Genomic DNA, 22,616 nt, shown 5'->3' with positions numbered 1-22,616 from the left:
GCGACAGTGCAGTGAAATAGGGATGGTGGAGAACATTGCAACAGTCCGCAGTCAGCACTTTTCAGGCCTACTCACTCTGCCTAGCCACAGCAAGGAACATGCTGATCATTTGGGCTTGGTTTTCGTTGCGGGACAGCTGTTCCTGCGAGGTGTGGCGGTGCCCGGACACGCCCCGCTTTTTGGCTCAAACGCTGAGGTTGCTGCTTCGCCGCTCAGCACTCGCTGCATTTCCTTTTCTAGAGGCACAGAAATTAGTCCAGGGCCAGCTTTCACATTCCACCTTTCAGTGCGTTCAGTCATTCGGGGCCTGATCCTCTGCTGGCAGAAATTGGAGCAGCTCCGCTGAAATCAGCGGAGCTACCCAGGTGTACAGGGTCTCAGGATCCAGCCCTCAATGGAGCTCTAATCCAGTGGGTCTCAAACTTTTGTACTGGTGACCCCTTTCACATAGTAAGCCTCTGAGTGTGATCCCTCTTACAAATTAAAAACACTTTTTTATATATTTAACACCATTATAAGTGGTGGAGGCAAAGCAGGGTTTAGGGTGGAGGCTGACAGCTCACGACCCCCCATGTAAAAACCTCGCGACCCCCTGAGGGGTCCTGACCCCCAGTTTGAGAACTCCTGCTCTAATCTGTCTATAGGTAATGAAATTTACCAGCCCAGACCCAATGCTCGCCCTCACGTCCCTGCGGAGATGATGCTAAGCTAACAGCCAATGCGATTTCACCCATTCATCCGAACATCACAGCACTGTGTAAAGCCGGCGGTGCCAAAGCAGTCTGCTCTGGCCCAGCCTCCCAGCCACTGGTCAGGGAGCTTTGTGTTGGGATTAGTGTTCTTGCAATAGCTTCCTCAAGACGTCTGCAGGGCAAAGAGACCAATGAGTCAAGTGCTCCTCATTAGGAACACGCCAGAAACCTCAACCAGCTCATTCATAAACAATAAGCTGTTATCAAGCTGTGACAGAGCGTGGGGGAGTCAGGGTCCTGCACCCCCATCTTCCTGCGATTTACCGTGACTCTCAGCCAGCCAGTAAAACAGAAGGTTTATTGGATGATAGGAACACACAGGGCCAGTGCAACCCATTAGGCGACCAAGGTGGTCGCCATGGGCACTAGCATTTGGGGGGCAGCATTTCAGGTCCTTCGGCGGCGACCGCAGCGGCCAGATCTGCGGCCACCCCGGTCGTCATTGGCATTTAGGCGGAGGGAGCTGGGGGAGGGGGGCGCAGGGAGGGCCGCCTGCAGCAAGTAAGGGGGAGGGCAGCACACAGGGGAACAGCTCTCCGCCCCAGCTCACCTCTGCTCCACCTCCTCCCCTGAGAACGCCGCCCCGCTCTGCTTCTCTCCCTCCCAGGCTTGCAGCGCCAAACAGCTGATTGGCGCCGCGAGCCTGGGAGGCGGGAGAAGTGGAGCGGCGACGGCTTGCTCGGGGAGGAGGCGGAGCAGAGGTGAGCTGGGGCGGGGGGCTGCCGCACAGCTCCCCGGGCCGGGGGGGGCTGCCGCGGGGGGGCGCCTTAGGGCAGAGGGGGGAGGCGGAGAGCTGCCACTGGGCTCGGGGGGCGCAAGGTGGAAGTTTCGCCTCGGGGGTGAAACATCCTTGCACCTGCCCTGGGAACACAGTCCCAAGCAGAGCTTGTAGGTACAACCAGGACCCCTCAGCCAGGTCCCTCGGGGGCGGGAGGGGGGAAGCTTAGATCCCAACCCTGGGGAGTTCGCTCCGTTTCCCCAGCCAGCTTCAAACTGAAACGCCACTGCAGCCGTCTCCTTCCACCCTCTCCCCGGCTCCTCCAGCCTTTGTCCAGTTTCCCAGGCAAAGGTGTCACCTGGCCCCATCCCCCTCCCAGCTCAGGTTACAGGCCCAGGTATCGCCCCTCAAGTAAAGTCACCCCCTGCTCTCCCATCCCCCAAGCAGACAGTCCCAGTAACACTAGACGACATTCCCAGGTCAGTCGGCCCCGCTCCCTCCTGCGTCACGCAAGCCAAATTCCAACCTGGCGTAACCTGCAGAAGCCCAGAATCCACAGGGTCATTCATGGAAGAGTTACACCAGATAGGACTGTGACCTAATAGCTACCGAAGGGCCTGAACTGCAACCCGCCTCCTCTGAACCATTGTGAACGTCAGTGGGGCATCAAGGATCCACGTCCCAAAGCTCAGCCACTCTGCAGGGTTTTGGTTCCAAACTGAACCCCAAATGGAAAGTCTGTTTTCCATTTGGATGCTGCTGAGATCTCACAACATCAGATGATCTTGCAAAGCTTGGGGCAAAGCCTCATAAGAAGAGCTGGTGCCACTGAATTTCAGCCCTAACCCCAAAATTCAGCCCTGATCCCCCCCCCCCACACACACACCCCTAGACCCAGCTGGGATCAAAACAGCCCATCTCTAACACAACAATATAATGCTCCTTCCAAAGCACTTCACTGGCTGTCTGCACACACCATCACTGAAATGCAGCCACCTCTGCGGTGGGGAAACTGCAGCCCACCGGTGCCCAGCACACACTAGGAGGGAAAAAAGGGAACTTTTGACCAAGGATACTCAGGCAAATCCCATGCCCTTTGAAGAGCCCCTGCGGGCTGGTTAGTGTCCATGCAGAGGGACTCAGCCTGCTGTCCCAATCCTCTATGCAAAGTGGCTAAAGCTGCCCTTCTGAACTGCAGCGGGTTTTGCTCAGTGACAGGCAAATTATAAAACCCTGCCGACACTTCCCCTCTGCTGTGTCTGTACCTCACCTGGATAGAGAACCCGGCTGATCATCCCCGGCATGATGATAACCCCCAGCGGCAGCATTTTCAAATAGCTCGCGAGGATGGAGCCGGCCTTGGCATGACTCAGGTTCTTAGCCGAGAGAGACCTCTGCACAATGACCTGCAAGAGAGAGGGAGACACGACCAGCTGCAGCTTAGTGCTTGAGAAATTGGGCCCCAACCACCATGTCATGTCCAAACTCCCCCAAACGCTGGGGACGTTCAGCACTCGACCCAAATTTTGCAGCCCAGGCCCATCTGGTCCTTGCATCCTGCAGGGCTGCTCTGAACAGGATCTGCTGGTATTATTCCAGAACATCAGAACAGCCCAGTGCCACCCATGGACTTCCCCTGCTAGAGACCCCAGCTCCTTGCATGCAAGGTTCTACCTCGCCCTCCACCGGGCCCGAGCGAGAGCACTGCATGCTGGGATACGACGTCTCTGCGGGTGGCAGCCTTGCGCAACAGAGCAGGAACGCAGCTGCGCTCGGCCGTGTTTGAGATCAATCAGGTGGGATTGCTGGGTTCCTGGCTAGCAGCTAATGCCACCCTCAGTCTGGCAAGGCAGGAGCGCCGCTCGGTGACAGGCTTTATTCTTTGTTCCCAGTGTTAGTATGGCTGTCTCCACACTACGCGCCGTTTAGCGACACAGACGTGCCGCTACAGCCGTGCCGCTGAAAGGTGCGCAGTGTAGCCGCTCTTTGTGGGCGGGAGAGAGCTCTCCCGCCGACAAAATAAATCCTCCCCCAGCAGGAGGCGGTAGCTTCATCAGCGGGACAAAGGGCTCTTCAGAACGGCGCTTTTCATTGGTAACACTTTTGTTGTTCAGGGGATGGGGGGGAGCAGGCTTCACACCCCTGAACGACAAAAGTTCTCCCAACGACAATGCAGTGTAGACAAAGCCTTCGAGCGAGGGGAGACGTTGCAGGAGACTGTGCCCACGTATATTCAGAGACAGAAGCATTGTTAAGTCCTCAGTTCAGTGTGACAGATTCCCGTTCACACTGACCCTCTCTATCCTATAATGAAGGAGCAATTTTCCCCCCACAATTAAATTCCAGATTCCCCTCAAAAATATAGATCTACGTAAAAAACAGTACTGCCATCCAACCCTACACAAACAAACCCACTAGTGCTTACGGTGTCACATGACCATGCAGGCCCATCATGCTTTGCGTGTTGTGCCTCTCCATGCTGTCCTTACAAGCGGGCTGAGAGCACTAGGCAGAGCATCTCACTGCTCCGTCACCATCCCCGCTGCTCCCAAGAGCCGAGCGGTGCTGTAGCAGTGAGTGGAGGAGGGGGCACAAGAGAGCATTCCCACAGCGTGCGAGGCGTGACGCTGTCATCTTCAAAGCACCAGACACCCGCCCACACAGCCTCACTCACAGAGCTGTTGCATTAGTGCTCCCATTTCACAGATGGGGAAACTGAGGCAGAGGAGTTAAGTGCCTTGCCCGAGCAACTCAGTACCAAAGCCAAGAACATAGAGCAAGAGTGGCTGGTTCCCAGGTCTCTGCTGGAACCAAGCTCCTCCCATTGACGGCAGGGCTGGATTCGGAGCCTCGCTTAAAACAGCCAAGTCAGTGGAAGAGCTGCAAAAAACCAGCTCGGCTAAACAGCCCCTGCCAACCCCCACGGCTTCATTGTCAGGGGCTCAGCACCACTCTGGCTTTGGCTCCATATTACTGGGCCGTGTGTTCAGAGGTGCCGAGCGCTCATGACCCCCTCATTGTTGTTGTAGTCTCGGGGCCCAGGACCTCCCCAAGCAGCAGCGTCGCTCTGGGGGGGCCCGGAAGCCTTGTCTCAAGTCAGAAGGGCCAGGCTTTCCCGGCCATTGTGCCTTTACCCATCCAGGGCCGGTGCAAGGATGTTTCGCATCCCAGGCGAAACTTCCAACTTTGTGCCCTCCCCCGTCCCCGAGCCCCCGCCCTGTGGCGCCCCCCCCACGCAGCTTCCCCCCTCCACCCTGAGGCGCACCCCCTGCGGCAGCTCCCCACCCCCCACCCTCCGCCCTGAGGCACCCCGCCACCCCAGCTCACCCCTGCTCCGCCTCCACCCCGAGCACGCCGTCGCTGCTTCACTTCTCCCGCCTCCCAGGCTTGCAGAGCCAATCAGCTTAGGCGCCGCAAGCCTGGGAGGCGGGAGGAGTGAAGCAGCCACGGCGTGCTCAGGGAGGAGGCGGGGCAGGAGTGAGCTGGGGCGGGGAGTTCCCCTGCGTGCCCCCCCCTTACTTGCTGCAGGCGGCCCTCCCCGCGCTCTCCTGCCCCAGCTCCCTCTGCCTAAATGCCGGCGGCGACCAGGGCGGCCAAAGATCCGGCTGCCACGGTCACTGCTGAAGAAAATGGCGCCTCCCAAATCCTAGCGCCCTAGGCGACCACCTAGGTCGCCTAAACAGTTGCACCGGCCCTGTAGCCGTCATCCAGAGCTGCAAGGAGCAGGCGTCTCACAGGCACCACGGCACTGAGCTACCGCTCGCTCACTCCGGCATCCGGGGGGCACCGCCGCTGAAATCGCTCTGGAGGGAGATTCGCCTCAGGCCCATAGACCCAAGAGCGCAGGAGGGCACGGGCTGGCCCAGGCAATCGAGTGGCTCTTTCCTGGCCCTTCTGTCCGACAAGCCAGGGAAGATGCCAAGTGCGGAGGCTGCTCTCGCGTCCCTGTCGCAGTGACTCAGGGGAAGTCACACAGCTGAATCATAGCGACGCGGCGCGAGAACCAGCCTGCTGGTCTCACCGGGGATTTCCCGTGGCAAGGAACCTAATTAAGGCTGCTTCACGGTAGATGGCACAGGGCAGGCTGGGGGTGATGAGGAGGTGCGAAAGCTCCCAAAGCTCTTAGAGAGGAAGGACGGCCCAGGGGTTGGGATGCCAATCTGGGCTTAGGGAGACCCAGCTTCAAGTTCTTGCCCGCCACAGACTCCACAAGACTGTGGGCAAGTCACTTCATCTCGCTGTGCCTCAGTTTCCCATCTAGAAAGCGGGGTGTCGGGAGGCCCACGCCATTTCAGAGTGGGAGGTGCTCAGATGCTATGGAAAGGAGGCCCATTGACGCATCAACCAGAGTGGCAGGGCCAGTACTACAGCCTAGTGGGTCACCTGCAAGCAGCCAGCGTGTTTCTCAGCAGTGCTGCTGTGGCTCAGAGCCTCGTGCCAGGGATCCTGTTTGCTGACGAGGCGTGGTGGAAACACGCACGGTGCGTTGCCCGGGTTCCTGGCAATTGTCTCTGTTATCTAAATATTTGCTCTTGTCCCAGCACGTTCAATGGGCTTTTGCACGACACTATCCAGCTGGGTCCTCTGGGTTTGTTCTGCATGGATCCAGCACCAAGAGGCCTCTCTGGCTCAGGCGTGGGGCCATATCGGCCTCAGAGCGGAGCCAGGACAAAGACACGCCCAGGATGTGCTGGCGCATTGTTCCTTGTCATGTACACCAGGGTTGAAGTGGGTGTGGAATGCGACCTCCCGCATGAGTGGAGGCGTCTGATGTGGGTGTGGTTTTACGTCCATTTTACAGGCTGGCATGGGAGCCCATGGCAAAGGATTGAGGCCAAAAGGAGCCATTCAGGGTATTTAACCAGCTAATAATATGGAAACAGAGGGAGACAAATATCCAGTTTATGCAAGTGGTGGATTAAGACTATTGGGGCCCGGCCCCAATGTAAAGGCCCCTCTACACACCTAATCAAGCCCCCCAATGCTACGGTGCTGCTGGCTTCCTGCCCCACCAATGTCACCTCCTGCTCCACCCTTCTCAGGTGGCATCTTCACCACCACTGAAATTCAAAGCTCCAAGCTGTGTCGGTCCGTGGTCCCCTCCACGCCCAGAGCCAGGACCCGCAGCTGCATGGATCTTGCCTTAAGGCAGCATGAAGCAGCCACACCGGGGTCATGATGGGTGTTTAGGCTACTATCCAGTGGCAGAGCACTGAAGTATCTCTGGAGGCCTAAGTGCTGCCGTGAATTTCTGGGTGAAACAGAGGGTGAGGTATCATAGGAGCCGCACTGGGAAACGCTGGGTTAAGGCTTAATTCTTTCTCTTGGGGGTTTCCAGTGACCCCAGAAGAATTATAGCTAGGGAACGGTGAAGGGACTCGCCCAAGGTTGCACAGTGAGTCAGTGGCAGAGCCAGGCCCACACATAGCGTTCTTGCCGGTAACCATTATTCTCTTCTCTTGTCTTTATCAAACAGGGTCAGCCTTTCCACCACTACGTATCCAGGAACCCAGCATGCCCAGCACAAGGCAAAGGGGGCATCCACGCCCCGAGACACGAGAAAAACCCAGGGCCCAGCAAATACAAGGCAGATGGAACCAGTGCTAAAAAACCCACCGCAGCCCCCAGCCCCCCACCATACTGGCAAAGCAAAGGTTTCAGTTCCACCAGGAACGTGCAGCCCGGCCACCTCTCGCAAGGCATCAGCAGAGCAACCGGCAAGCCCTTGTCCTCCCTCCCAGAAAGCCAGAGGACAGCGGATGAAGTGAGGACGCCACTCGGCATCCCGCTCACCAAACTCTCACAATCCAAGCACCTCAAGGCCAGGGCGGGCGGAGGCCAGCAGGTTTCCACCGACTCTAAACGGAGGCTCCCTGGGGCCGCCAGCCGCAAGGACCAGTAGGTACCGAAGCAGGTGGACTGCAAGTATTCAGAGGCCATAGAGCGGGGAGATGCAATTCCGCGTGGGAGGGGGAATATGTTTACATTTACCTGGTCGGTGCACCAGTACCAAGTGGCCAAGACAGACAGCCCGAGAGTCATGCCAGTCCAGGGAAGGTCTCCGGAGACGGGATCTCGGAAGAGGTGCATGGCGTCCGCTCTGGGCAGGTGGCAAGTTGTGTTGGGGATAATCTTGGCCGGAACAGCCTTTAAATAAGCCTCTGCCAGGTTTTGGTATCCTCCGATCTTGTTAAACGCTGGAAGGGAACAGGGAGGGGAGGCTGATTAGAGCACTGAAATATGAGCAGATCAGCTGGCAAAAGCCACCGCGACCTTCCCAGGCAGAATCTTTCCTCCCTTCCCGCTTGCCCCGAGAAGCGGGGCCGGGGAAAGAACCACCACACGTTGCGACGGAATTTTATTCTTATTTAAGAGACAGCTGGGGTTTTGCACAGTTGGGCCCGGTAGATTCCTGCTCCTCCCAGGGGATGCATCCCGGGTCCTGGATCCAGGCTCCCCATCGAGACGCTCTCTCCACTGAGTTTGTACTTCCAACAAGTCACTTTTATTAAAGCACAAAGGTCCCCAGGCAGCCCGACGTTCTTGTTGAAGTGGTAAACGCGAGCAGAGGAGGTAGCGACTGACTTGATCCGTGACAGTGCTCCGTGCAGGGTCCACCCTTTGGTTCAGAGGTCAGACCATTTTTTAGCGAACTAGGTAGTGACCTGATAGCCCCATAGTCTCTGGGTACCTAGACGCAAGTGCAATACAGACTCACTTCGCTGGGTTTTCTTAGGGTCCATCTACACTGCGAGCAGAGGTGACTGCAGCACGTGGAGACATATCTGAGGTCGCTTCGACCTAGCCAGCGTGAGCTGTCCACCCTGCCAGGTACTCGAGTGGCTAGACCGTACTGCTATTGGGAGAGGAGCTAGCTAGCGCAGGCATGGCTGGACGTGCTGCAGTCACCTTCACAGCTCCGGCTGCAGCGCAGATGTACCCTGAGAAATGGCATCTTCTCTCTGGAGCAGTTAATTCCCTGGGGTGAAAGTGACACCTGTGCTAAAGGCCTAGCCCCCTGCTCTCCCCAAACCATCCCAAGCCTGGGCAGCCACTGGCAAAGGACCGCAGACTACAGACCCCGCTTTCAGCGCCAGCACTCCACTCCCAGCCCCGCCAGTTTAAGCAGCGGCGACACTCATTGCGGCACAAGGATCTTGCAGAGCACCCAGCTGCCCGACAGCCACGGGTAGTGCTGCCATGCGGGAATCCAGGCTTGCTTCTTCACAGCCGCTGGGAGATGGAGCTAAATTCACCTTGCAGTTGCCCCACTGAAGCCAGGGGATTACCCTGGCTAGCCGGGAGGAGAATTTGGCCACGGATGCATGGGAAGGCAACATACTTGGCTTGCAAAAGGAGGTGGGAAGATGCCCCTCCCTTTCCTCAGCGCTTCCTTCCTAGCCAGTCCATGCAAGAGCACGAGCACCCCCTGTCTGTGGCCACTTCTCATGAGAGCAGGCGCTGCAGGTGTTTGCATCCCATCGGCAGCACACTAGGCGGCACAGCGACAGTTACTCACGCCCAAGAGGAGCTGCCAGAGTCTCCTCTTGCCCAAGCCCATGCCATGCCCCCACTGGGTGCCGAGCGCAGACTCCCGCGCCGCGGCGGACGGGGCAGAGGTGAGGTAGCCATCTGGGGGCAGGTTGAGGAAGGAGCCCCACTATGAAGGGCTGGGCGAACCCCAGGCCCGGATATCGGGGGCTGCTTCTAGCACAACTTGTGGTGTTTGGGGCTGAATCCAACTCAGCACCTTGGCATTAGCGGCACGTTAGATTCATGGGGTTGCCAGATCGGTATGGACCCTCCCCTCCGCCCCCCACACCTCCTTTCTGTGCCCTTTGAAGGGTCTATGCCAGGGCTGCCACCTTCATGACTAGCTAGTGCCCATAAATCACAGCGGCTGGCAGCCAAGAGAATTACCAGTGCAGCCCATGGAAACCGAACGCCCTGGTAGTGCTCCTCTGGGCTCAGGCCAGAACTGGGGGCCAGGTGAAAGGCCTGGGCCATCCGCTGGGTCTGCCCCATGGAGCCTTTCACGCTCCAGCCTGCTGCCGGATGCTCCCAAACACAGGCATCCTTGGCTGGGAATTCGTTACTGAGAATTCACACTCAGAGGTCCCGATTTTATAGGGACAGTCCCAATTTTTGGGTCTTTTTCTTATATAGGCTCCTATTAGTCCCCACCCCCATCCCCATTTTTCACATTTGCTGTCTGGTCACCAGGTAACAGTGGCACCGAGCCCAGACTTTATTCCTGGATTCCAAGGGCAGACGGGCCCATTGCGATCCCCTGCTCTGACCTCCTGCAGGACACAGCCCAGAACTGCCCTGGGTTCCTGCCTCTTTGAGCGTGAGCAGCTCTTGTAGAAAAACATCCATCCCCCCGGCCCCTTGCACTGTGGGGACACTGGGATGGGGCTTTCCCCCCCCCAGAAATGAGCCTGACCAAACTCTGATCCAAACACCCCAGAACTCTGGGCTGGTCAAAGTGCAGTGCTCTGTTTTGTCAGCAGTCCCCGGCTTTATAACCGGCCAAGGCAAACGGCCCCCAGCAGTAGACGTTTGAGATCTGGGTCCCACTCTCAAGTCTGTGGCGTGAGCCCATCCCGGTTCCCTTTGTAAGATGCCGCCCCAAAAATGCACATTACGCCCCCCTCGGTGTCTTTCCATTCCAGTGCAGTTCCGTGGCCATGTGAGCTGAGGACTTCAGTAACTCAGGCAGCGGTTACGGGCCCACCACAGGAGCAGGTGGACGAGGGCCTCTGGCCTGCGATGGGCAGGAGGGTCAGACTAGATGATCCCGATGGTCTCTTCTCAGAAGTCTGCGGTTTAGTCCTGGGACCATCAATCCCAGGCCAAAGTCAGAGGGGGCGGGTGGATGTTTTCAGAGCATCGCCTGGGGACTCAAACCCTCTCCCACGCACACACCGCTTTGAGAACAGGCCTGTCGCATGGGGAGAGGATCAGTGTTTGTAAGCTCACCCTGCCCTTGTGAAAGGGGAAGTGGCTACACGCCCACACCTGGTTAATCCCGGTGCGGGCGAGCCAAAGAGCGGGGTGGGTGGGAAGTAGCAACACATGCTCTCTAATAAGGGCGGGCGGTTAGCGAATGCTGAATCATAGTGGAAAGCAGGTAGATGCATTCCGGGCCCTGCAGTATTTCCAAAGGCAGCAGTTTGCACGCAGCACCACTGGCATTTGCACACACGGGAGGTGTGGCCCAACAGAGGGATGTTGCAGTTTGGGAGGCCCGCTGAGAATTTGCCCCACAGCTGCCTCATTAATGCCCAATGTGTTCACACACCAGGATTAACGTCTTTGTGGTGCACGCCAAAAGGAATCAGGGATTTAGGCTGCGATTTCAATGACTTGCCATGGTAACCAAGCCATGAGCCACAACAAGAGGGCGTGCACGCACGATGGGGGGAAATTAAACAAAATTGCGGGGGGGAAGGAAATTCCAAAACCTAAAGTCATTTCAACCCCCAAAACTGAAGCCTTTCTGAAAACGTCATGTCAAGATTTCGGGATTGTTTTTAGGGAGGTTGGTTTTTGTTTGATTTTTCTTGACCGGAAATATTTGCAGAAATCGACCCAAGTTCACAAAATGTTTCAGTTGACTTGGATCTGCACGTTTCAACTGTCAAAAATTTCAGATGAAAAATTTTGCCCAGTTCTGCTCCCAGCTATGTGGTCATGGCTCAGTTTTTGCAGAACAGCCTGGTAGGGGGTAGCTGTTTGTTACATGAACCCCGTGCGAACGCGGTCTCTATGCAATCATGTGGTTCAGGTGTTTCCCACCAGGATTTGGTGACTTGAGGCTGATCCTCAAAGTATTGTGCTGTTGAGTATTTCTACAACGACAGCCCAGAATGAGTAGTCGGCAGGGACTGAACCTGTGACCTCTGATTTAAAAGCACAGGCCTCTACTGCTTGAGCTCAAGGAGCAGCTATTTTGTAGCTGGCTGGTAGTAGCGGATTCAACCCTGTATGTGTGATTTAGCCACTAGAATAGAGTGACCAGACAGCGAGTGTGAAAAATCGGGACGGGGGTGGGGGGTAATAGGAGCAGAAAAAGACCCAGAAATCGGGACAATCCCTATAAAATCGGGACATCTGGTCACTCTACACTAGAGGGCGACAAAGAGGCGTTTGGGAATGCCAGCCCCACATGAGCACACCCGTGTGCATGCCATTCCCACACTCGCCCTCCAGATTAAAAGCCAATAGCCACAGAGGCCTTCCTGTTCGGCTGCCTGCTCCAAACCCCAGACAATACCCAGCATGCCAGGGCCTTTGCTTCTCTCTTCTCTGGCCCCAGCACAACCTGCGGCCGCCTTTCTGAGCTGCACCTCCGGTAGGGTCAGGACGGTGGGTCTGGTCTGGTGACTACTTGGGGGGGGAACGGTCCTGCCCCTTTTTGTGCAGTCGAAGCCTTGGCTGCTGTTTGCCTTTGGTTTGATTTCTGTCAATACACGGCGTCAGAGACGGTGCCCCCTCCCACCCCCCCGGAGAACAGGGGGGCCTGCACAGAACAGGTGCAGCAAGGATCGCGGAGACGTTGGCCGGGGAAGTGGGGGTGTCTGCGCTCTACCCTCGACTCTGCCCCTGACTCCCCAGCGATCTAGGACAAGTCACGTAGGCCAAGGCTGGTCAGGCTTGGGTGCTTCACCTGATTTCGTTGGGAGCTGCTGGCGCCCAGCACCTCGGAAATCAGGCCAGTTACTCAGGCTCTGAGACTTTTCACCATGAGTGTCCCCCCTCCCCCCCAGTGCAGACGTAACTGACTTTGGAGTTAGGGTGGGTACACTCGGACGGCTATAGCAGCACAACGGCAGTGTTGCAGTGCAGACACTCACTACAGCCCTGGGAGGGGGGTTCCCAGCAGCGTAGACAATCCATCTACCCGAGAGGCAGTGGATAGTTCAACACAAGAATTCTGTCAACCTAGCGCTGTCTGCGCCCGGGGCTGGGCGACGGAGCTACGTCCCACTCCTAAGAGCCGTAGCTGTGCCATTGTACGTTCCCGGTGTAGACACCCAGCTGTGAAAATTGTGCCTTCATCCTTCTGCACCCAAGTGCCCTGTCCATGAAAGGAGGAGAACGAGACTTCCCTACCTGCCAGGGGTGTTGTGAGGCTCTAGTCACTCAGGTGCTCCAGTGATGAGCGCCTGGAAATGCCTGTGAATGAAGTTAGAGCACAGCCGGAGGAAGACCCTGAGGAAGGGAAGTGAGTGCCCGACACCGGTTCCAGCTCCCTGGCTACATGCACGTGGGACGCCGACTCCCTCACGCCTGGGCTTTTGCTGTGCATGTTGCAGAGAAGATCAAAGGAAGTGGCATTCTGCTGTGGGCGGATCCCTTCCTGCGATGCCCCAAATAACACCCTGGGAGTCAACAGCTGGGAATTCCCTGGAGAAAAACTTGAAGTTCCACTTGATAGTCTGTTACCTAACTAGCCTGGCATCCTCTATCGATCACATGGATCCCGGGAGCTGCCCCGTAGAACAGTGAAGCAGGAAGGGCACTGGGTGGGGAATTCACCCCTGTGCAGAGACTCAGCATGAAGTCTGAGCATCCCTTAGCCCCACAGGGCGTGCACACATGGGATATGGCCACAGGGGAGCATAAGCCATCTGCAGAGCGACGAAGCTCACCCTAAACGTCTGGGCATGTGACTCGCTCGGATCAGGTATTTTAATTTATTTTGAAGACTGCTCGAGTTGCGCGAGGAAAGAGGTTTCCCTGGAGCAGGGGTGTCTATGCGGCTCCCTGGCCTTACCTGTTACTGCTAAGATGACGGCGCCGATGATCATGATGAGCGTCTGCAGCGTGTCAGTGTAGATCACAGCTGCCAGCCCACCTGCATGAGACGGGAATGAGATACAGGGGTCTCAGTCGGCACCGGGCCGGGCGTTTGTTGTAATGTCAACAATAAACCCAACCATTCACCTGGAGACTTGTCTGTCGTTTATTGATCCCTGCTGAGCAGGAGACCTGCCTGGCAGGCCTGGAAGTGCTTCCACCAAGGTAAAACAGGAGGGCCAGCTCCGTTCACTTCTGTGCAGCCAAGGGTTATGGGGCTGCCTGTCTCCCCGGGGGGGGCTGGGACCATGCATACTCCAGTTGCAGAGCAGGGAGCATAAGGGTGTCGCGCTCCCCCACAAGCGTAGAGGAGGGTGCAGAGGAGGCTGAGCGCTGGGCCTTGCCATCCGTGCTGAGCAGGAGATTAAAAAGGAAGGGGCGAGGGAGATGGGTTCATCTGGAAAGAGGAGCTGAAGAGAGAGCACCGTGTTCTCACGCTCCTGCGCAGAAGGCCATGCCGCGGCCACGCAGCGGCGCTCTCCTTAGCGCCTGAGCCGAGTCCCGGGCACCGATCTAGCCCCGCTCCTCTCTTTCCTCTTTGCACTTCTACAGGCAGGCCCCAGGGAGGAAGACAGCCTCTTGCGCAGTCCTCCTCCCCCAGCAAAGCAGGAATGTGCCCCCCGGGATGACAGTCCGCTCTCTCGGGCAGGGACCAGCTGAGCATTCTGGGTTTGTACAGCTCCTAGCACAACAGGGCTCGGTCCATTGGAGCCTCTTAGAACGGTCACAAAACGGGGCCGTTATTCATAGGTCTGTGCGCCCGTCCAGGCCTGGGGCGCACAGGTGCTAATTCCTTAGTGCTTTGCCCTGTTTGTAGCTAACCCAGCAACGGGGCTTCCCACACTCGGCTGCAGACCCCTTTCCAGCCAACGCGAGAGCACCGCTAAGAAATGGGTCCCTCCCTTTGCTTCCTGTCATCCCATCCTGCCTGGTGCTTGTTCTCACCCACCAGCTCCTGGCACTCTGAGCAGGCCCCCACTTAGTCACGGCCTAGCCAGGCGCTGCTTCCACGGCCTCTTTACCAAGCAACCCCTTTGCCTTGCGGTGTGGCCAGGCCTGCTCGCCTAGGGAGATGGGAATGCGGCCAGTGAGGAGCAGTGGCTTAGAAAGGTAGCTGAGCTGTAGAAAAAAGCTTTGAAGCGATTGACTCCCGTCTCATGGCAAAACTTCTGGGTTTCACATAACCCGTAACATCCGATTCGATTACACGGATTTTAAGAGATGTTCTCCTGGTTCAGTGGCTCAGTGACCCCACCCACTCGCTGAGCTCATAGAGTTAAATACCCAACAGCCACATATGCTCCATGGACTGAAAGCCATGCGGCCACACTTTGTTTGGGAGTCACGGTGACATCCGAATACCGTTTAGAGTGGGGGGGCCACATCGGGGTACGGAAATTGTATGGTGGGCCATGAATGCTCACGAAATTGGGGGTTGGGGTGCGGGAGGGGGTGAGGGCTCTGACTGGGGGTAGGGGCTCTGGGGTGGGGCCCGAAATGACGAGTTCGGGGAGTGGAAGGGGGCTCCAGATTTGGGGGGGTGAGAGCTCTGGGGATGAGGGGTTTGGGGTGCAGGAGGGTGCTCTGGGCTGGGACCGAGGGGTTCAGAGGGCGGGAGGGGGATCAGGGCTGGGGTAGGGGTACGGGGGAGGGTGTGAGGGCTCTGGCTGGGGGTGCAGGCTCTGGGTGGGGCTGGGATTGAGGGGTTTGGGGAGGGAATCAGTGCTGTGACAGGGGATTGGGGTGCGGGGAGGAGGGGCTCAGGGATGCAGGCTCCAGGCGGTGCTTACTGCAAGCAGCTTCCGGAAGCACGTCCCCGCTCCGGCTCTGAGGCGCGGCCAGACGGCTCTGTGCCCTGCCCCACCTGAGAACCGTGGCCAATGGGAGCTGCAGGGGCAACGCCTGTGGACAGGGCAGCGTGCAGAGCCGCCTGGCCATGCCTCTGTGTACTACATAGGAGCCGGAGGGGGGTCATGCCAGCTGCTTCCTGGGAGCCTCACAGGGCTGGGCAAGCCCCCAACCCCGCTCCCCGGCTGGAACGGGGCAAACCCCTGACCCTGCTGCCGGGCGGGAGCTGAGGGCCAGATGAAATGGTCTGACAGGCCGGATATGGCCCACGGGCCGTAGTTCGCCCACCCCTGGTTTAGAGGCACTGGGGTGGTGTATTGCTTTGATTGAGAGGAGAAGAGATTGGCCCAAACTTTCTGGGCTGGCGTGACTCCCCTTGGCACTGACAATGAAGGGAACCTCCACTCCTGGTAATAATTCAGGGGCCCGCCACGGAGATCGGACCCGGTGGTCTGTGCGGGGTGGAAGCCAGGAACTCATGAACTCTACTCCCAGCTCTGACCCTCACTGCCTGTGAATGGTTGGGGAAATCCCATCGATCAGCCCACCAGTAAAGCAGGGAGAACACTGGTTACTACCTCCCCTCCGTGCATGAATTAGCTGATAGTTGTGGTCGTTGAAGCCGAAGAGCACAGGGATTACGATAAACAGGGAAGTTGGTGGTGATGTGCGCTCGCTAAGGCCCTTCGGCTAAAGGATTGGACCCTCTTAGGATGGTCACGGTGTGGGGATGTCGCAAGGGTGGCCATTAATAATAGGCCCACCTGTGGGCACACGTACGGTATGTATACACAAGAGAGTCCAAGGCCCATGTGGGAGAGGGAGGAAGTTACTGGACATGAGAAGCCCGCTCATGCAGCCCTCACCCCGGTAGCTCTGCTGACTTCCCTGGCCCAGGCAGCGTCTAGCAGTGCAGCCGCAGAGGGCAGGGAATCCCGAGCCAACGAGCCGAGGGGTATTTCAGTAGCTAGAGGCTGGGTGCCCAACAGAGCGCCGGCCTGGGAGTCCGTCCTGCTCCAGCACTTGGCCGCTTACCAGTGATGGTGTAGAGAGCTGTGACCACCAGCATCAGGACGGTGGAGAGGTAGAAGTTCCAGCCCAGGCAAACTTGTACAAACAGCGCCCCCGAGTACAGATCTGTCTGCATGTGAAATAAAGAACACGGCGTTTGGGGGAGGCCCGTGGCTAGGCCCTGCCGACACCCAGAGAGGTGGGAATGGGGACATTCTACCCAGAGCTAACCCGGGTACCACAGAGCTTAGCACCTTCTGCCATGCGCCCAACTGGAGGCCAGTGCTTCCCCACGCGGGCACCGCGGGATGTGAGCGGGAGGTCTCAGCCCGCCTCAGCCGAGCGTAGAGCCACTGGCCGTAACCAGGGGACTGACCTGCCCTTCCCACCCGAGTAGTGCCCAGAGCTGGGCAGGCAACACCCAGGCAAGCTCCAAATGCCACTTCCCCGCAGTGGAGCCGTTTGGAGAGAAATTGAGTATTTCAGTCATCAGGGCTGGCAACCTGCCCTCTCTCACGCTCACACAGAGGTCTAGCAGTGTGGTCTAGTAGCGAGCGCACTTGCGTGGCACTCAGGACACCTGGGTTCTGTTCCCAGCTCTGGGGCTGGCCTGCTGGGGGCATCTTGGTAAAGTCAGTTGACTTCGCCGTGCCTCAGTTCCCCAGCTGTAAGATGAGGCTAATGATACCGACCGCCTGTGTGACGTGCTTTCAGGTCTCTGGAGGACGAGTGCTATAGAAGAGCTTGGGATTATTATTATCCCGCCAGGCGCTGGCCTGTCCCCATTCCCTTGAGAACAAAGGAGAGTTAAGGGTGCTCAGAACCTGCCAGGATCGGGCCTGTCACTGACCCATTAACCTCTCTTCCCTGCCCCATTGCTGACCCTACCGCTGAGAAGGCAGATGGTCTCTGCAGAACTGGACTCAGCATCTCCCCACGGCAGGTAACTCCTCACTAGCACACTCTCCTCCTGGCGCTACTTTCAGCCGAGGATCTCAAAGCACTCTAGAAACATTCACTCATTAAGCCTCATACAACCCCTGACAGGCAGGTGAGCACCAGGTGGGGAAACCGAGGCAGGGCACAGTCAAGTGACTCAGCCAAGGTCATGCAGCAAGTCAGCAGAAGATTCAGGAGCAGAACCCAGGAGCCCTGACTCCCCCCTGCCTCTGCCTCACATCTTTGTTGTTTCAGGCTAAGTGCAGGCCATGCTCTCCGAGCAGGATCCGTCCCCTGGTGCTCCGGGGAGAGGAGACGACCTCAGCAGGGTCACTAGCTCAGATACCTCGGAACTAGAGACCCTAATTCTCGGTTACGCTGAACTCCTGATATGACGCACGATGGCACAGAGTCTCTCCCATGTGGCACACCCATGCCCGGAAGGCAGCGAGCTTGGCGGAGCACCAAGGGGAGGACGGCCCAGGCGGATAAGAGGGGCGGGCTCCTCCCAGTCCCCGGGCCAGGCACTCAGTTCTCCTGTGAAAGGCTGTTAAGCTGCCTCATCTCTGCAACATCCACCATCGGGCCCTTCCCAAAGAGCGGCCGGGGAGAGCCGCAGGCGGAGTGGAAGAGGGCACGGCCCCCAGGAGAAAATGGAGCACAGGAAACACATGGGAGTTGTTCTCCCCCATGGTGGCAGGGTGCTGCAGAGGCTGTGCAGCATCCAGACCCCCAGAGACCCTGAACCTAGAGATGGCTGGAGGGGAGCCCTCAACTCCAGAGCCTGCAGGAGCTTTGGGACACAGCTCTTCCCCTCGCTCCCTGTTTTCTGTCTCCTCAGCAAACTCCTTTGCCGTCTCTGCCACCCTTCGGCAGGCCAGCGGGCACACGAGCCGGGTGCAGTAATGGGGGAGGGCCGGACTATCCCTCTCTGCTTGACTGGATTCGTTCCCTTGGCAGCCGCCGCCGCCTTTGAAAAGCCTGCCAAGCCGTTTCCCAGAGCCCCGCTCCCCACCAGCTGGAGTGGGACGCTGACGCTGTCTGAGCTTCGGGCCATCCCCGGTGCGGTGGTGAGCCACGAGCTGGGGCGCTCACATGGGCAGAGCGCGCTCAGGCCAAGCACATCACAGATAGGATCCACGCCAGGAGAGGAGCAAACGGGCTGAGTGCAAACACTAGAGGAATCGTTGGGTCTGTATTTCTATAACACCTCTTAGCCGAAGATCTCAGAGCAAACAATTAGCTCAACCCCTACACAAGCTGATTACGGATTATACCCATTTGACAGATGGAGAAACTGAGGCACTCAGCGGCGATAGGCGTTGCTTGCAGTTGGGCAGCAAAGAATAGCAAAGTGAGGGATCAAACCCAGCAACCCCGACTCCCAGTCCCCTGCTCTAGCCACCACACCAGATGTGCAGCCCCCATGCAGCTGTCAGGGTTGGGTGTATGCTGAGATCGGCCAAAGGAGCCGTTCTAACACACACCAGAGGTTCAGCGAGCCCAGCTTCTGGGGCACAAGGAGGAGATGTTGCCATGAGATTGCAACAAGACGCCTTGAGGGACCCCAGCCAGCCCTGCAGCTCTGCTGGTCACCTGGGAGAGACCTGTCCCGTCCCCCCTTCCCACCTGGGGAGGGACTGGTCGCTCCAAAACCCTTTAAACCTCGTCATTCAATGAAATGTCGCCTTTGACCAAAAGCCGGGGGAATGTCTCTTCCCTGGCACGTCGCTGATTGCACGGCTACCACCCACACGGAAAGTGCTCTCCAGGGCACCATCCTTCCAAGCCTCATTCGTTTGTGGCATCACACTCTGTTCGAATCACACGGCTCCGCGGGACTGGAATGGAAGGACCCAAACCAATGGCCGCCCATGGGCACCTTCCACTGCCCAGCAGAGCGCGCGCATGGAAAGGTAAGTGGGAGGTTAGTTAAACATGTAGGGCCAGATCCTCAGCTGGTGCAAATCAGCCCAACTCCACGGACGCCCATTTACCCCAGCTAAGGATCTCAGCCCTGAGAGTCAGCCTGAGTTCACAGGGCAGCCAGGCGGGTGCAGGAGGTGTCGTTTATATCTCCTTGTGCCAGCCCCCAGTCAGGCAGGCCTCCAAAGCAGAGCCTTGCAGAGGTGCCATGGGAAGACCTGCCGACGAAGGGCCAGAGGTGGTTATTAGTAAGAGACCCTTTCCAGGATGGAACTTGGTCCCAGACCAGACGGGCCCTGGGAGGCAGCAAACTAGGGGCCAGGAGACCTGGCTTTTATTCCAGTCCCTGCCGGGTGACCTTGGGCAAGTGAGTTTCCCTGTGAGTACAACATGGATAACCACAGTCACTCACCCAGCCTGAGAAAACACCCAGACCGACAGAGGAAAAGGCTAAATATCTAATTCATGCCCCAACCCCGCGCACACTTTCCACAGCCCCTTCCACGCCAGGATCTCGGCTTCTGGCCTGCGAGGGGCAGGGCCCCAGAGCGAGCCTTCTGTTTGGAGCCAGGGAAGGAGGAGCTGTCCCAGAAATGCAAATAGGATGGTGGAAGGAGCAGGAAGAGCCCCACGCTCCCCAGGTCATGGGGGATTGTAGCACCTCTCGCTGTTATACAGAACCCGGGTGCAGACGTCGTTCATTCACCAGCAGGATCTCCAGCATGCCTGCGGGCGGCATCTCCGTGGGAGCCAGAAGGCCCAACAGACATTACTGGAAGAGTCCCAGATTAACAAGGCCTTTAACTTGGGAAGTTCAGGAGAAGAGGAGGACTTGGTAAGACTCAACCCCATGGGAGCTTCACGAATGCGGCTTGTGGATGTTCTGCGAGCTGGTGGGACGCCTGCCGATTGAATCAGGAGGGTCCCGGCTACACCTGGTGCTGGGGCGCAGCCCGATCCATGCAGCAAAGCTGCGTCACGCTCAGCTCAGCAAAGCGGCCCATCAACATTCTCCACGGGATTAGCGGCTGGGTTGTGCGGGTGGAACCGAGGACAAGATCTAGCTCCTCAAGCTCAAGGCTTCTCCGAGGGGGAGGTGAAAACCGCAGCCAGGTGGGCCCAGCCTCATGCTGGGTGACGAGAATGAACCAGCCCTGTCTGACATCCCCGGGAGCCGGCCGGCCAGCCAGCCAGCCTGCGGGAAGGACACGCGCGGTTCTCTCATCTATGTCGGCAGCGCGTTCTGCCGACCTGCATGGAATTAGCCCCCTGGCTGGACCTGCCAGGCTCCATCCCTGCTGGATACATGTGAGCTGCTGCTGCTCTCGGTGCCCAAGAGACAGATCAAGCACCGGTGCCCAGCCCAAGCAATTGGGCTCTGCATTGCGGATCTCTCTCTGCAGCACCCTGGGGGTGCGGGGGGGAAGCAAGAAGGAAGCCTCCCACCAGTCTGCCAAGGAGTCCCTCCAAGGCCGTTACTGCAGCCTGGCTGGAAGAGCCCTTGCTCCCTATAGCGGGGAAATAGCTGGTGGATCTTTGCAGGTATGGACTCACCCACACTGTCCCCACATTCTGCCCTTGCGCCACTGCCCAAACCCCCTTGGTTTGGGGGGTTGGTATCCCCGACTCGGAATAGAGCCCAGCCCACTCCACTTCTACAGCAGCCAAGACCCTCAGGGAGGGGAACCAGGATTGTTCCCTAACATCTGACTCTTTTTAACGCACAGCCGTGCAGTTCGTAATTAACGACTGTATGATGTAATGCCCAGGCTGGGGCCAGAGCGTCTGCTGACGTCCACCGCGCTGTGCTGGAGTCAATCACGCTCTGCTGATTTCGAGGCTGGGGCCCATTCGTGGTGGGTGTTTTAGTTAATGGTTCTAGCTAGGTTACGAATTTGCCTCCACTCCATTCTGGCCAAGCCAGCTCTACAGGAGAGGCCAGGTCAGTACCCAGGGTCCATTAAGATCTTGGATTCTCTGCTGAGGCTGGCGGTGGGGAGGGGGAGGCATTGAATACTGGCAGTGCTTGATGTGGGCACCTTTCCACAGAGAACACATGGCCGAAACCACAACTAAGCCCTAATAGGACTTGGGGTCAGCTATCTTATGCAGCCCCCCAGGAATGGCGCCGGATGCCAGCATCATCTCTTGGACTAGGTAATTCCACTGCAGTGGGTCAGAGATCAGCAGAAACTCACCAATAACAATAATGATACCCAGGGCCATGCTCCACCCTGAGACTCTAAGCGGGAAGACACGGGAGCCGCTCACACTCCCCTAAGCCACTAGTCCCAGCACAAGGTATTATTAAGGTAGAGGGTCATTCTCCATTGGTAGGAGCATGAAGACGCGTCAGCTTCCCCCGACCACAGTTCCATCCCATGGAGCTGGGATTAAAGGGGCCACTGTCTGTCACGTTCCCTGGAGCTCCCCATGTTCTTCTCTGGAGTGATTTACCGTCTTTCTTGCCAGCTTCTAAGCCATCAGTCCTGGGACTGCCCCCACCCCAGCAAGCCTTCACTTCGCCCCCTTGTCCGGCTGATAGGACCCAGCCATGGAGAGCAGGTTTCATAACTGCTCCTCCTGGGTTCCTTAAGGTCTAATGATGTTTGCTTCCAGCTACAGCTGGTGCAAATGCCTTTAATTCCTGGCTCTGAAGAGGCCACGGCATCTCCACCTGCTTTGTAATTTTGCTAGGGTGGCAAACAATGAGAGTACATGTGACTGGTTAATAAGACGTCCCAAAGACAAAAACAAGCTCATTAAAAGCAGGCCTGAACCACGCACGAGACAAGTCGTTTCCATCGTATGAGGAGGGCAAAGCCTTTGAAGTCAGGCCCTGCAGCCTTGGCAGGAGGCTTGCCCTTCCCTGCACCCGTGAGTGACCTCACTTGAAAACTGGCTCTGACCCAATGCCGTCAGCACGGCGCAAAGAGAAAACAGGCACAAGGCAGCGTTTGGATTTAATGGGGTTCACCCCATGACCCTGGTGAAGCCAGGGCGGTGCTGGAATGCGGCAGCCAAGGAACATACATGATCTTTAAAGCGGGCTGATACCCACAGTGTGCCAACGTGGGCTGCCCAGCCAGATAGGGTGCTCCAGTATATTCTTACATGATGCCATGTACTAGCCGGGCACAAAGACCCCTGGGGAAGCCCATCCTGAGAGAAGTCTAATATCCCACTTGAGTTGACTGTAGGATTTGAACCTGAGACCTTCAGCTTAGTCGGGTTCATTGTAGGTTCATGCTTTCCTCTAAAGCATCCCGCAACAGTCCATGCAGGAGGCAGGACACTGGATCAGTTTGTCCCTGTGTGCTTGCAAACATTCATCCCAACATATGGCTGGCAACAACTATCTCATCCAAAAGCTCCAGGAATGGAGCTAGTGTAACACGGACAGACCGCAGTCGTCGGCGGGCTGAAATTTGGCCAAGCCACCATCGTAACCACCCCTAATTTCTGAAAAAGTGCCACGGGGTCATTAGCGACAATGAGGGGCCAAGATTGTGGTTTTACAGAATCATAGAGATGTCGGGCCAGAAGGGACCTCAGGA

The 22,616-nt window shown here is 57.5% G+C and overlaps 2 protein-coding genes across 2 annotated transcripts in view; one reads left to right on the top strand and one right to left on the bottom strand.

Annotated features, from left to right (window-relative positions):
- FAM83G (family with sequence similarity 83 member G) overlaps positions 1-13,420 on the top strand; it is a 37,958-nt gene extending 24,538 nt beyond the window's left edge. Inside the window, exon 5 of the mRNA XM_044980510.1 lies at positions 6,947-13,420. Coding sequence (XP_044836445.1) covers positions 6,947-7,372 — 426 coding nt within the window. The 3' untranslated portion in view covers positions 7,373-13,420. The remainder of the gene's footprint in view (positions 1-6,946) is intronic.
- Positions 1-22,616, bottom strand: part of SLC5A10 (solute carrier family 5 member 10) — an 84,662-nt gene that overhangs the window by 48,237 nt on the left and 13,809 nt on the right. The window contains exons 6-9 of the mRNA XM_044980511.1: positions 16,219-16,324; positions 13,253-13,333; positions 7,462-7,667; positions 2,741-2,876 (exon numbers count right to left, since the gene is read on the bottom strand). Of these exons, the coding sequence (XP_044836446.1) occupies positions 2,741-2,876; positions 7,462-7,667; positions 13,253-13,333; positions 16,219-16,324 (529 nt within the window). The remainder of the gene's footprint in view (positions 1-2,740; positions 2,877-7,461; positions 7,668-13,252; positions 13,334-16,218; positions 16,325-22,616) is intronic.

Source organism: Mauremys mutica, chromosome 11 (genome assembly GCF_020497125.1).
Source record: "Mauremys mutica isolate MM-2020 ecotype Southern chromosome 11, ASM2049712v1, whole genome shotgun sequence".
In the NCBI taxonomy this organism is placed as follows: domain Eukaryota; kingdom Metazoa; phylum Chordata; order Testudines; family Geoemydidae; genus Mauremys; species Mauremys mutica.
This window is presented reverse-complemented; position numbering and strand designations above follow the sequence as displayed.